General features: G+C 40.3%; 1 protein-coding gene across 8 annotated transcripts in view; it reads right to left on the bottom strand.

Moving 5' to 3' along the window:
* The window catches only part of LOC120503030 (myelin basic protein), a 110385-nt gene that overhangs the window by 48319 nt on the left and 49051 nt on the right, over positions 1–13015 (bottom strand). For all 8 annotated transcript variants that reach the window (XM_039711143.1, XM_039711150.1, XM_039711142.1 and 5 more), the window contains exon 3: positions 5374–5464. In XM_039711143.1, coding sequence (XP_039567077.1) covers positions 5374–5464 — 91 coding nt within the window. The remainder of the gene's footprint in view (positions 1–5373; positions 5465–13015) is intronic.

Raw genomic sequence — 13015 nt, 5'->3', positions numbered from 1 at the left:
GTCACACCAGATTGATTTTTTTTTTGTGTAAGCTTGCCATTATTTTGCATTAAAGTCATAGCTCGTGTTCCACAATTGATTGTGTTTACAATGAAAGGAGCTCCCCAGTAAGGTCACTGAACTGCAATAACCCTCAGCTTTTAGCCAGCTCCTGACAGGACTGCATCACCTCCTGATAAAGGCCTTGTGCCTTCCAGCTCCTCCCTTCACATTCTACTCCCTCCCTTTTTAAGTAAGAATCAAAAAGCAAAAATGGGTACAGGAAAAGAGTGACATCCATACAGCTGTAACATACAATAATTTACATTCCCAGCTTTGTCAGTATGTTCTGTAAGACCAGAATACAAATTCTCTCATTTTCTAAGACAAACTTTATAAACCATCAATAAATCCTTAGCTGAGGAAAAAACCCAAACAACAACCAAAAAAACAAAACCCCAACCAGAAATCCCAAATTGGCAGTCAGTACACAAAAATTCCTATGTTTGGATGCAGTGGGACCATGGTGAGGAAGACCCAAAGTGAGTGTGACTGTGTCCAACCACTAGAGATGAAGTCTCATGGAGAGAGAGGTCCTTCATCCTGTGTGGGTTTACACAAGTCCCCACAGGACATTTTGCGTGGGACACAGCAGCAGGCATCAGCACAAGCAAGAATCAGGGTGAGGCAGGGTCACCATGGAATTGTGCTGAATGTACATTTCTCTTGCTGTATCTCTGAGCTCTGCACACAAAAAGATTCCTCAGGACGTACCTAATTCTGCAATTTGAAACAGCAGAATGGCAGATGGTGCTGAAAAAGCTCCACAATAGCATCTCTCCTTTCATAGGAGAAAAAAAGCGTTCATTTAGTCTCTTTTTAGCCAAAAACCCAAAGAAAAAACAAAGTGAAAACCAAACAAACAAAAAAACCCCACCAACAATGAATAACCAAAGCACAAAACCCCAGCACCAAACCCAAACAACAACAAAAACCCAACACCTCACAGTACAACTCAGGCACACAGCATGGATCCCTGGAAAGCTCTAAGCTAGAAGAAAATTGGCCACATCAAGATACAATTTTAGACCTGATCTACCTGACAAAAAAAGAAAACCTTTGGATTTGAAAAGATAGTCTTACTCTGTCTTTCCAAGTAAGATGTTTTTTACCATGAGGGTGGTAAAACACTGGAGCAGATTACCCACAGAGGCAGTCCCATCCCTAAAGAGTCAAGGTGACACTGGGCAGGGCTCTGAGGAACCCAATTTAATTCAAGGTGTCCCTGCCCATGCCTGGGGGTTAGGACTAGATGGCCTTCAAAGGTCCCTTCTGACTCAAAATACTCTACGATTCTATCACAGAAAGTTAGCACACTTTGACTTTCATTGTCATCAGAAAGGGGAATACACAATATACAACAGTTCCTCCTGCAAAAAAAATCTTGCTTGCAATTTTATGCCAATTCAACGCTACGAGAAAAAAAAAGTATAATTAAAAATCTGCATTTGTAATTTTCCAGGTTAATGTAATAGGGGTTACACCAAAGAAAGGCAGCTCCAGTCCTTCCAGTGGTCAGAATGGCAGGCAGTTTTCTCCCCTGCTCAAACCTGACCATTGTGGTAGCATTGGATCAAATAAACTTCCAAAATATTCTCTGCAAGCAAGGCTAAGAGTCCCCTCCTGACCCATTTCTTTAAATGCATAGCACCATTGCCAGCAAACTTCTTCTCTTCCTTGGACTGAGATGTAATTCAAAATCCTTTTCTGAACTACATACTAGTAGCAACAGAGACCATGTTGACTACGTGCAAGTTCAACAGAAGTTTGCAGTGAGCAAGACGTTCTAGCTCCACATCACAGATGCATATTCAGTATATATCAGACAACAGAACTCTGTTGGGTGCCACAAGAAAATCCTTTCAAAGGGCAAACAAAACTAACTCTTGTCAATTCAGAATTGCATAGTTGCAAATGCCATCACTGCGATGTCTTTTCTCTCCCAATGCCCTTACCCTGCTGCTCCATTTCTCCACTTCATCCTCCTCTATAAAAAGTTAATTGCCTTTGAGAATTAGTTCTGAGAAACATAAGACACACCTGACTTGTTTGTTTCATAAAGCAGCTGGTACAATGTGGCTTCATCCTTGGCAAGGTCATTTCATCTATACCCCAGTCTAAAAATAAATATTAAAGAGAAATGCAAAAAAGCCTTCTGGAATGGTAATTCCCAAATTTAACCCATACAGAGAAGAACAACAGGAAAACTATAAGGCATTTATGTGTGTTCACAAGTGTCCCTTTCCAGTAGTGGATGAAACCTTGCTTGAACCTACAAAGAATGCTGCCAGGTCTAGCAGACTTGAAAGTGAGCCCCACACTTGGTTCCTTACCATTTTGATATTTTCAATCAATAATAATGTGCTTGCTTCCAAAACTGGACCCAGCTGATAGGGACTGATACCACATTTACTCAGAAAGGAAGTATTTTTTAAAAACCTCTATTCAAATGGTAGAGTTCATCAGGAATATTCTGTGTAACAATCTTTAGCAACTTCATCTATTCCTTGTCATTGCTGTCACCCGGTCTATGCCAGCACTAACCCTAGAGTGAGGAGACAAGCACAAATCCAGAGGTTCGTGCCTCCTTTGCGGAAGAGCCTGGGAGCTGGCCGTGCAGGGGCCCTGGTGGCAGCCAGGGGCTGGCAGCTGCTGCCCCCGGGTGGCTCAGGGACGAGGGACAGCCCGCGGTGCCGGGACACGGCTCCTCCCGGCTCCCCAGGGGGATGCCCCTCCCCAAGGGGGCTCAGGGCTCCTCTGCTGCCCCGCCAACCTCTCTGCAGGGGGTGGCATTGCCCAGAGAAAGATGGGGAAGGGATCTCCAGGGAAAATCAGTCACAGAAGATACTGATGTCCTGTCCGTCAGCGGGAAGGCTGAGCTGCACCCACTCAAAGTGACGGGAGGCTGTTAAAAATTCTTCAGAAGAGGGATTCTAGTCAAGGCTGGAGATATAAATTAACCAACTATTGGTGCATACTTGATGGTTGGTATAATTAGCATCACTGGGGGGAAAGAAAGAAATGAGGGATAGCTTGAAATAGATCAAGCCAGAGGGAGAATAACTGAGCAGGGTCTGTAATCATTTAAGTCACAGAACAACAAATAACTCACCTAGGGAAAACTGCTTCAAGCCTATGCTTTATCCCTAAAAGATGTGAGAGTATTTTAAGAAATTGTCCGGAACTGCAGGGAAAGGCATATACATACAGCAGTAATTCTCGAGACAACATGAAACTTGTATCTATCAAAATAGTCTCCCTGATTCTTACCACAGTGGTTTCATTTGTACCTTCAGTCCACTTTGATTTACTCAACTGACCAGGGTAGAGAAGATTACAGAGTCCCTTTGCACCATACTTCCTCTTTTTTTACCCACATTTTTACCTACCTTAAAATATATTTTAAAAAAATCCAGATTGTTATTTGCCAAGTGGTAGGAGGGTTGATATAAGATACTGAAGTCTGACTGGTTTTGGAGTTGGAAAGAAATTTTCCTCCTCGCTGTGTCGAGTTATCAAAGGCCGATCAGTGTTTTATGTTAGATAACCAGCTCAGTTCACAGATTTGGAACATGGAAATATTTAGCATTTTGTTAGTAAATCATTAGCTTTAAACACCACATAGAACACTGCATGTTGACTTTCTTCAATTAGTTAAAGAATTTTTTTGATCCAGGGTATGGATCACTGGATGGTGAGTTTAAACCTACCAACTGTGAACTTCATGCTTAATTCCCATCTTTAAACTCACACTTCCCACATGGACCACAGGCTTGACTGGGTTAGCCCCCTGGTGCATGGCAGTAGTGATCCAAATATACAGAAGGTTTAAATGCCTGAGATTTTGCTGGTAGAAAGAGGCAGATGGAGATTTCATTGCTTTCCTGTCTCCACCCTTCTCATAGAAAGAAAATGAGACCTGTGCTGAAAAATAACACAGCTTGAGATGCACATTACACCGTGCCATGGGGCTTTACAACCAGTATTACTGGATCTACTGCAAATAACTGGCAGAGCAAATGGCAAAGAAATGAGGTAATAGCCTCAGCACCCAGTTAGTAAAGTTGAAAGCTTGTTCTAAAGTCCACTTGTGGATTCATCAGCCACTGGCACTATATGATCAGTGTTGGAAATATTTGTACCAGGAATTCAGGTTCATGTGCCAATCACACTATATTATCTCACTGAGAAAAGATGATTTTAAATGGTTTCCATTATTAGTAAGAAAGACTAATTATTAATTCTTCATGCTCCATTCCTTTTGTACTTTGAAAGAAAAAAAAATCCTTACCGTATTGAAAAATATTTCACTCATCCAGAAGTTTTCAAGCTAGTCAGCCTTAGTAACATCCACATGATCAGCCTTGCCTTAATGTCTCCTGCATTACTGTTAGACTACTGCTTCTTCATTGGAGCTCTATTAGCATAAAATCAACCCTGAGTTCTAATAAGAAGGTTGCTCTTATCAGAAAGAGGTTCTTCCCACAGTGTGTGTTTGGGCTCTGGAACAGTCTCTGAAGGGAAGTGCTCACAGCACCAAGTCTGACAGAGTTCAAGAAGTGTCAGGACACTAATCTTGGGCATATGCTGTGATTTTTGGGGTGCTCTGTGCAGGCCCAGGAGTTGGACTCAATGATCCTGATGGGTTCCTTCCAACTCAGCATATTCTATGATTCTATGATTTCCTGTCTGTTTCCCAAAACTCAGTGCAGAAGAAAAGGTCAAATGTGGTTTTCAGATCAAATAATAAAAATATCAGCAAGACCTATATGGAGAGTAGGGAAAGGATTCACAGAAAAATGCCAAGAGAAGCTCATTTAAAACAGAGACCTCCAAGAATTCTCAAAGGTCACCCGGTCTATCCTTCTGTCACAAGACGACTACATCAGTTTAGACAGTTACTTGTCTAACCTGTTTTTCAAGGCCTGCAGTGATGAATCGGCACACTTTCCAGATGATGCATCACAATGCTTTAGTATTTATTTCTGTATTTCCCTTCCTGACATTTGATCACATCTTTCTTTCTGCAGTTTTAAGAATTCATTGCTTATCCTATCTCTTATGGATGGAGAAAAGTTTATTTTCCCTTACTGCATAAACCTTTAATTTTGTTGAACACTTGGATTCAATCTTTCTTCTCCTCAGAGATTATTTGGTTTAGAGTGCTGATCCCTCTTTGTTTTCTACTTGGTCCTTTCCAGGTCTTTTGCAGGGACTGTACAGCCTGCACTCAAATGCTGTACATCAACATTAATTAGATCACTACATCTTTGTGGGAATTCCCTTTGTACTAACACATTAAAAAACATTTTAAACTTTTTGCAGTTAACTCACCAAATACTTCATTGTCCTCTGATGACTGTTGTGTTAGTCTGGCTGCTTTTGGACTCTCCTTACCTGCTTCTTCCACCTTGGTTTCAGCATTCTGTAAAACAAACATTTACTGAGATTAGTCTTTCTTTTACAGCTCTCAAATAGAAACACTCTTCAAACTTCTTAACTGCATTGTTAATGAATACATGTGGTTTTGTTACCGTTGCTACACATATGCAGTTTTGCAAAATATTAAGGAAAAACACTCTCAGAAAATCCTGATTTTTCTTTTGAGTTTGTTTTAATCTGACTAGTCTACGTCAGTTGGAGAGGTAGAAAAGACATTTAAACATTTAAAAGAGAGATCTTAAACCATAACACACTTGAAAGTTTCCACCTTTCCTCCTCATATTTAGTTTTATTTTTATTGACATATTCCATGTTGACTTAATGAACCAAGAGATCAGAAGATAGTACACAAATATTTCTCCTTAGGAAAGGCAAGTGAGCTAGAGCTTCAAGTCATTAACCAATTCATGTACTTGACTGTTTAAAGCACAAGGACTCACCTATTTCTGAAAGAAATTTGCCAGTTAGCTACCTGGTGTAACTAGAAATAAATAAACAGCTTCAGTGCTTAACTTGCCAGAAGTTAAAACATTTAATTCCCTAGCTAGACAAGTCTGAGGGAAACATAAGCTGTGAAACACTGAGTTTTAAATATTTATATTTCTACTAAAGAAAAAGTAACTCATGTTTTAAAAATGTTTTACTTTAGTACTCAAGAGAAACATATACACAAGCTTACAGCAATGCAGACAGTAAACTGCATAAGCAGTCAGCTGTTGAATGATGGATATGAAATGACTGATACAATATTAAATATTACTGCAAAGAGTTGAAGTTGACTAAGAGTTGAGGAAGGAATAAAAGAGAAATGTTTTAGGCCTATGCTTTTTAAAAGATACATATTGCTCCATTCAAGTACATGCTCATTTAGAAGACTTTGTGTGATCTTTTGAGAAATACAATTTTAAATTCTGACATATATTTGAAAAGGCTGCTATACAATCTGTTAAGGTAAAATTACCATCTCTGCTCTCAGAAACATAGCACACTTTCAAATTTCCCTTATTTCCCCTTATTAATAACAATAAGGAAGACTGGTAGATTAAGTCTGTTAACCTCCCTATAGAACAGAGGAGTGCAAACCTAAGGCACATAAACTCAAGAGACGTTGAAGCAAGACAGCAAGAATTTTCAGAAAGAAATGAAAGACAGACCTAGCAAGCCTACTGGTGTCACACAGCAGCTGACAAGAACTGGGAAAAGCAGAGACAGAGAAAGTGCAGGGTCTTCCTGAAGCAGGAAGGACGTGCAAAAGTGAAAGGATTCTGCACTCCCTCAAGGCACCAACCTGAGTGTGCCCCATGCAGAAAACCCAACATCTTGCTACTTCTCAGAGCTGAGGGAAGTCAGTTTTAGCAGATGCTCACCTCAGTCTGGCTTAACTAGGGTCCCTTGGGAAGATGGCAGGACCCAGCCAGAAATCATCAGTGGCTATACTGGGAGACAACTTGCTTTGGGTAAACAGCTTCACGATTAGCACAATTAACTTAAGTGCTGTCCCCAGAGACATAATCTGTCAGTTGTGCAGTGACAGTTTGCAATGCTGTCCACTTGGACAGGGGCATATGCTGAGGTCTGGGCTGCACCACCTATATTTAGAGGCCACTGATTCTGTAAGCTGCATATTGGACTCGGGTTCTCCATCCTATTTTAGTTGCTCTATAGTGAGCAGCAAATCAACTACATCTTTGTTTTACAGAGAGATGGAGAACAGCAGTCAACTCTGAAAAAATGCAGAAGAGGACATCCACTACAGCAGGGTAAGTCAATCCCAGAGGCAAAGAAAAACACTAAAAACTGTGTCATCTTGGATGAGACAGAATTAGTACATTCAGATGATCAGAAGTTCAAGGCTTTCCCAAATGAAGAGGACAGCTGAACTCCTGATCAGAGCTAGGCTCCCGGCTTGGTAAAGATGGTATTTGTTAGCTCCATCTTTAATTGTATTTCATCATATTTAGTGTATGATAAAGCTAGTGGTACAGGAGGAGAGGGATTGCTGCTCTTTATGCTATTGTTCCTCTTGGGAAACAGCTGAGAATCTGTAACCTACTGCAAGGCATCAAGAGCAGCAGCAGCAAAACACTCTCCAGCAGGCACACAGCTGTGTCTGTGAAATGCATTGTCACTCCAAGCTCTTACCAGGGAGATGTTTGCATCCTTTACTTTGAAAACAGGGTTTTGGCAGTCTCAGGGAAGTTAGAAAGACTGAACCCTGAGACATTTTGGTTTGACTTAAATCACCAGAAAGAACTACACAGCAGCTGTGCTGTCTGCTCCCTGCATAAGGCACAACATTGGTGTTGACAGATGCCAGCTCCAAGATGTTGACAGCAAAGTTCTGTATCAGCCTAAAACATGACAGTGTATGGTTGGATATAATTCTGCTTGGCATGCCTTCTTCAAAAATGCAAACTTTCAAAAGACTTCTTTTGCTTTACTTTTTGCACAGAAGAATCTCCTCAACACATTATTGCTGGCATATATAACACCTGTATTACCAAAATCAGAAGATATATCACTGCAAAAGAACAATCATTGATTCAGATGCTTCAAACCAAACTGTATTGAAAAAAAGTCAAGACTTGGTCAGTTGCTTGAATCCTATTTCTAGGGTCCTAAACAATTTTAAGTGTCTCTGTCCTTGAAATCAATGAAGAGAAAAAGTGAAACCACATTCCCTTATACTGCCTGAGCTGTGCCAGAAGAGATTCTTTACCAACAGTTATAGTGTGCTTTAGGCTGGTTATAAAATAAAGGCCCTTTGAACAAAACAGAGTAAACATAATTCTGCCTAGCTCTTTCAGGCTGAGTGCTCAATGCAGTTTCAGAAGTGACGAGGAAAACAGATTTATTTTACAGTATCAGTTCCCAGGAGAGTAGATAGTTTTTTGTGATTGTAGGCCTACATAATATTTATTTCATGCTAAAATCAGATAATGTCTCCCCCAAAAAGCATCTCCTTGACTACTCATGTTCCAAAATACCACAGAACACCTAAGGAGCAAACCAGCATCTACTGAATCGTAACAGCTGGTGACAGACTAGAACCACTTCTATTACTTCATAAAGCAGTTTCAAAATGAGATGTGCATATACACTGCAGCTCTTTATGTGTTAATATGTATATATAGAACTGCTCTTGATTCAGACCTGATAAAAAATAGAATTGCATTATAATCTGCCTCAGTTTTAGAAGATACTTTTGGCCCAACTTTCCACTGCAGCTGTCCCCAGGTGCCCTATGACTCAGTTCACCTGTTTTCCCCTTATCCACCATGTGCACACCACAGTGTCCATATTGCACAGCATTTTAAAACTTTGATAGGCAACTATCAAATAACCAGTAGCTATCAAAATATTTGCATCAAATGAACAGCAATATCAAAAATGTTATATATACACCCATTCGTGAAGAAGAGGCTACTTGTATTTTGTTGCTATCAGTACCTACTTAGATGATCTTTACTTACATGGGAAATATTAAGAAATCCTGAGTTACAATGAGCTGAACTCTGCAGGTACTACAGTGCCAGGCCAGGTTTAAAAATGCAGTGAGGCATATTACATTTAGAGAAGCAGCTAATTCCTCAAGGAATCATAGTCCTTGGAAATGGAAAGTTGTACACCAGAGTATTCAAGCCAGCATTTTAACTACATTGCTTATTTTTGCATACTAGTTAGGAAGGGCTTGTTTCTTTTCCTTTAACCACAAAGATGTTACTCAATGAGTTCATTTCCACAGTGATAAAACCACAAAGAAAAGTTAAAACTTTTCATAGGAGATAAAATGGTTATTCAAGAAGTGTTATATCTCAATGAGAATTAAAGAAATCCAGAGTGAAGCACTGATTCATATTGTCTGTGCTTTCATTCCTGCCTTTTACAATCCACTCTTTTTTCTTATTACATGTATTTAGCTAGTATGTTTAGCTCCATTCCAATGGCACAAGTGAAAACAGCTAAAATTCAATTTCTTTTCAGAAAAGTGCCACAGAGGCATCAAAAGCTGCAGCAAGACAACACAGACTGAGTCCATGAGCAGCTGCTTTGGCAGCACAGACATTTCTCCAGCTCCTTGTGTCATTCATTCCTGTACACAGCACATTACCTTCCCTCCACAAAACCCAGCAGCACTGGGGTCATGGTTACACACTTGATTCTTCCCCCATGCTACATCTCCAAAACTAAGATAAACAACAGACACCATCTCAAAAGACAGATGAAAGTTTCTAGTGGATAAAACTGGATTTGACTGGCAATAAACCTTCATTTTGAAACAACACAAAAAGAGTAAGTTGTTGAAGGCAATAACAATCTGGATAATCTAAACCAAAGCCATAGCAGCAGATCATACTGCTCCAGACTCAGCTGAAGAACTTGGCAAAACATTCCTGATGTTCCCCTTCTGCAATGATATTCTCCTGAACTCTACCACGCAAGGCAGCCTTTAATTTAATATTCATAAAATGTATGTATGGTGTTCAGGCTATAGTATACCTTCAGGACAATCTATACACTGTCTCTTCGCAGAGATAACTGATTTTCCAAAGAGTTCCATGGGGAAAAAGTAAGAAAATTCTCTAAAACATTAATATGTGCTCCTTCAAAATTGTGACACTAACAGGACTGAGAGGCAAGTATTAGTAAGTCTGTGAAATGCAGGGATTTTCCTCCAAATACCAAATACTGCTGCAATCAGCAGGGTAGGATGTAAGTCAATTTTAAGAATCATGATTTCCCAGTAATTTTCATATTCTGCATCCCCAGATTAACAATGTTGCTGTCATATATGCTGGAGAAATTCCTTGTTACTTCTTATCAGACACCTCAATCAGTATCAAAAATGTTTAGCTTCTGTTCATTGAGAGGAATTTCTACACATACAGCTTAACACAGTCAAACAGATGAGATGCTGTGGACCACATTTATTAGCAGCAGGAATTCATGGAATGGAAGCTGGCCCTCTTCAGGTGAGCTGATATCTCCTGGACCCGCATTAACAAGTATGTTCAAACATATTCTTGAAGTCAATCATTAATTCTTCTTAAATGTGCTGATTTCCTAAACACCTTTCTTTTGATACAGAAACTCAAACATACACTAGCAAGCACCAGGCCTTTTGCCCTGAGGGTAAATACTCAATTTTAACCATGTCATACTGGCAGATTTGTACTCCTCAAACAAGACTACAGCCGTCATTCAGAATGAGGTTATGCCTGACTGAAGCTGGGCTTGTGCTATCTATACACATCTTGAAAACATTCCAGGAACTCCTACACCAGTTCATTCTTCAGTCCCCACCAGCCAACAAAAGGATGCAAATTTTATCATTAATTTTCAGTTAAATAACTCCTCTAAACATCAAGCAAATCACAATCATTATCTCCAGCTTTCTATTACATCTTGTTTTCTCAGTTTAATTTTCATTTCTACAGATTCTTTAACACGCAGTTTCTAAAATGCACAACTCACAATATCCTCTACTTCATCATTTCTACAGAATTCCCATGCAAGTGTCAAACCTTATTTACGGTAAAAAGAGAGGGCTAGAGTTTCCAAGGACAGTTTTCTGTTCAACAGCACTGTGCTACTGCTGCTGTCACCAAAGAGACCTTGAAAAGAAGTTGCAAACAAAAGGATTCTCATCACTAAACCCCAAGGCAGACCAAGGCACCTAAAAAAAGGTCTGAGATGCCTCAAACACATTATGCAGGACTTTGAAGAAACTAATTCAGTCTATTTTGAAACTTTAAAATACCAAGTAAAAAACACTGGATTCCAACTCAAAAATTTGTGCCATTCTGCATTACAGTTTCACACTATTTTGCTACGTGCTTCCCTTCTTTTATGAAAGGTGTTTTGAAACTATTTCTGTTTACAGAGAAGGTGAGCTGATATCTCCTGGACCTGCATTAACAAGTATGTTCAAACATTTCTGTTCACATGTTCAAACTATTTCTGTTTACAGAGAAGTTTTACAGATTTCACAGAATATTCTGAGTTGAAAGGGACCCACAAGGACCCCTGAGTCCCACTCAAGCCAGTGGCCTAAACTGGGACTCATGACTTTGGTGTTATCAGCACCCTACTGTTGCCATCTTGTTGCAAAGGTTTCATACCTCCTTGGTGATTTCTCACGGGCAGCTCCTCACAGCACTGACTCCTTCTTCTCTTCCTCTGCACAGCCAACAAACTCCATTTTACTCCAACCTACTCTTTTATAATAGCCCTCCTAGCTGGATCCAGCCGTGGCCTATTAAGGGCAGGCCTGTTCCCAATTCTTGGTAATTAGCACAGCTGTAACTCCTTAGGGGTGAGATTACCTTCACCACTATCTCTATTCTCCAACATTCTATCTATCCACACCCTGCTCTATTTTGTTACAAACTGGGTTAATACAGAGAATGTATCACCTTTAAATGTTCCTGACCACTCTGGGGTTCTCATATTTTATAACTAAAGTCTCTTCAGCTCAGAACCTAACAGATAATTTATGGACCTACAGTGTGCTACTAGTCAACTTTCATTACTCCATACAGTACTCCCCTATGCTCAGGATGGAATTTCAAGCATGCAATAGGAAGAAAATCAGAGATTACATTATTGTGCCCATACAAGTCACAGAGGCTAAAGGCATTTGGGAGCAAGCTGTTAAAATGACAGCATTCATTTCGGAAACAAAACTAAATAAAAAACAGGTCAGACAACTCCGTGCAATATTCAAGAGGCTTGCATTAATACTGTGAACTGAAAAAAAAATTATCTCAGGTGCCCTATGCATAGGGGCAGAGGGAGGGGAAAAGCTTTGTGAGTGACCTTTTACTTGGTTGGTACTCTAAGATACTGCCATGATCAGGAATCCTCCTAGAGCCACAAGGAAATTGCAAAACAAGTAAAGACAAGCCACAAAAATATGCTCTGGGTCAATATTTTCAATTTCAAGCAACTGTCTTTCACTCTGTGCACATTAACCCTGAAACCATACCTAGGAAACCCGGATGTGAATCACATCACAGTCAGACAAGTATGGGCAGGGCTATGACTTGTTACTTCCTCTGCCAATCCCACCCTGGTCCCACGGGGCAGAGCAACCATCACCACACCAGCTGCACAAGCAGTGCAGTGGCAACGTAAGATGAAACTGTGCAGACCAGTACAAGGACCTACATCCACACCTGGGTTCAAGAGCCTCCAGAAGACCTGGAACTAACGTTACTGAAGAGCATGTGGTGCCTGCTTTGAACCCAGGCGGGTTTTCTACAGCTCCACTGCAAACAGCACCTGGCAGGCACATGGATGGAAGCAGCTCTTGACCCCATGAATCAAAGAGGAGCCATAACAACACTCAAGGGACAAAATCAAAACCAGGTACTTTGGACTCCAAGCACAAGAGTGCGTCTCTTTTACAAAAGGTGTTCAAGCTGATTTCCAGAGTAGTCTGAAAAGTGACAGCTGTCAATACCAATGCCTTCACAGTCCAATCATCATTTTTATCTCATCTAAAGTGAGTGCAAATTTACTCTCCTTTAAG

Source organism: Passer montanus, unplaced genomic scaffold, assembly GCF_014805655.1.
Source record: "Passer montanus isolate IOZ18808 unplaced genomic scaffold, ASM1480565v1 scaffold24, whole genome shotgun sequence".
In the NCBI taxonomy this organism is placed as follows: domain Eukaryota; kingdom Metazoa; phylum Chordata; class Aves; order Passeriformes; family Passeridae; genus Passer; species Passer montanus.
Note: the sequence above shows the minus strand (reverse complement) of the source record. Positions and strands in the feature narration are given on the sequence as shown.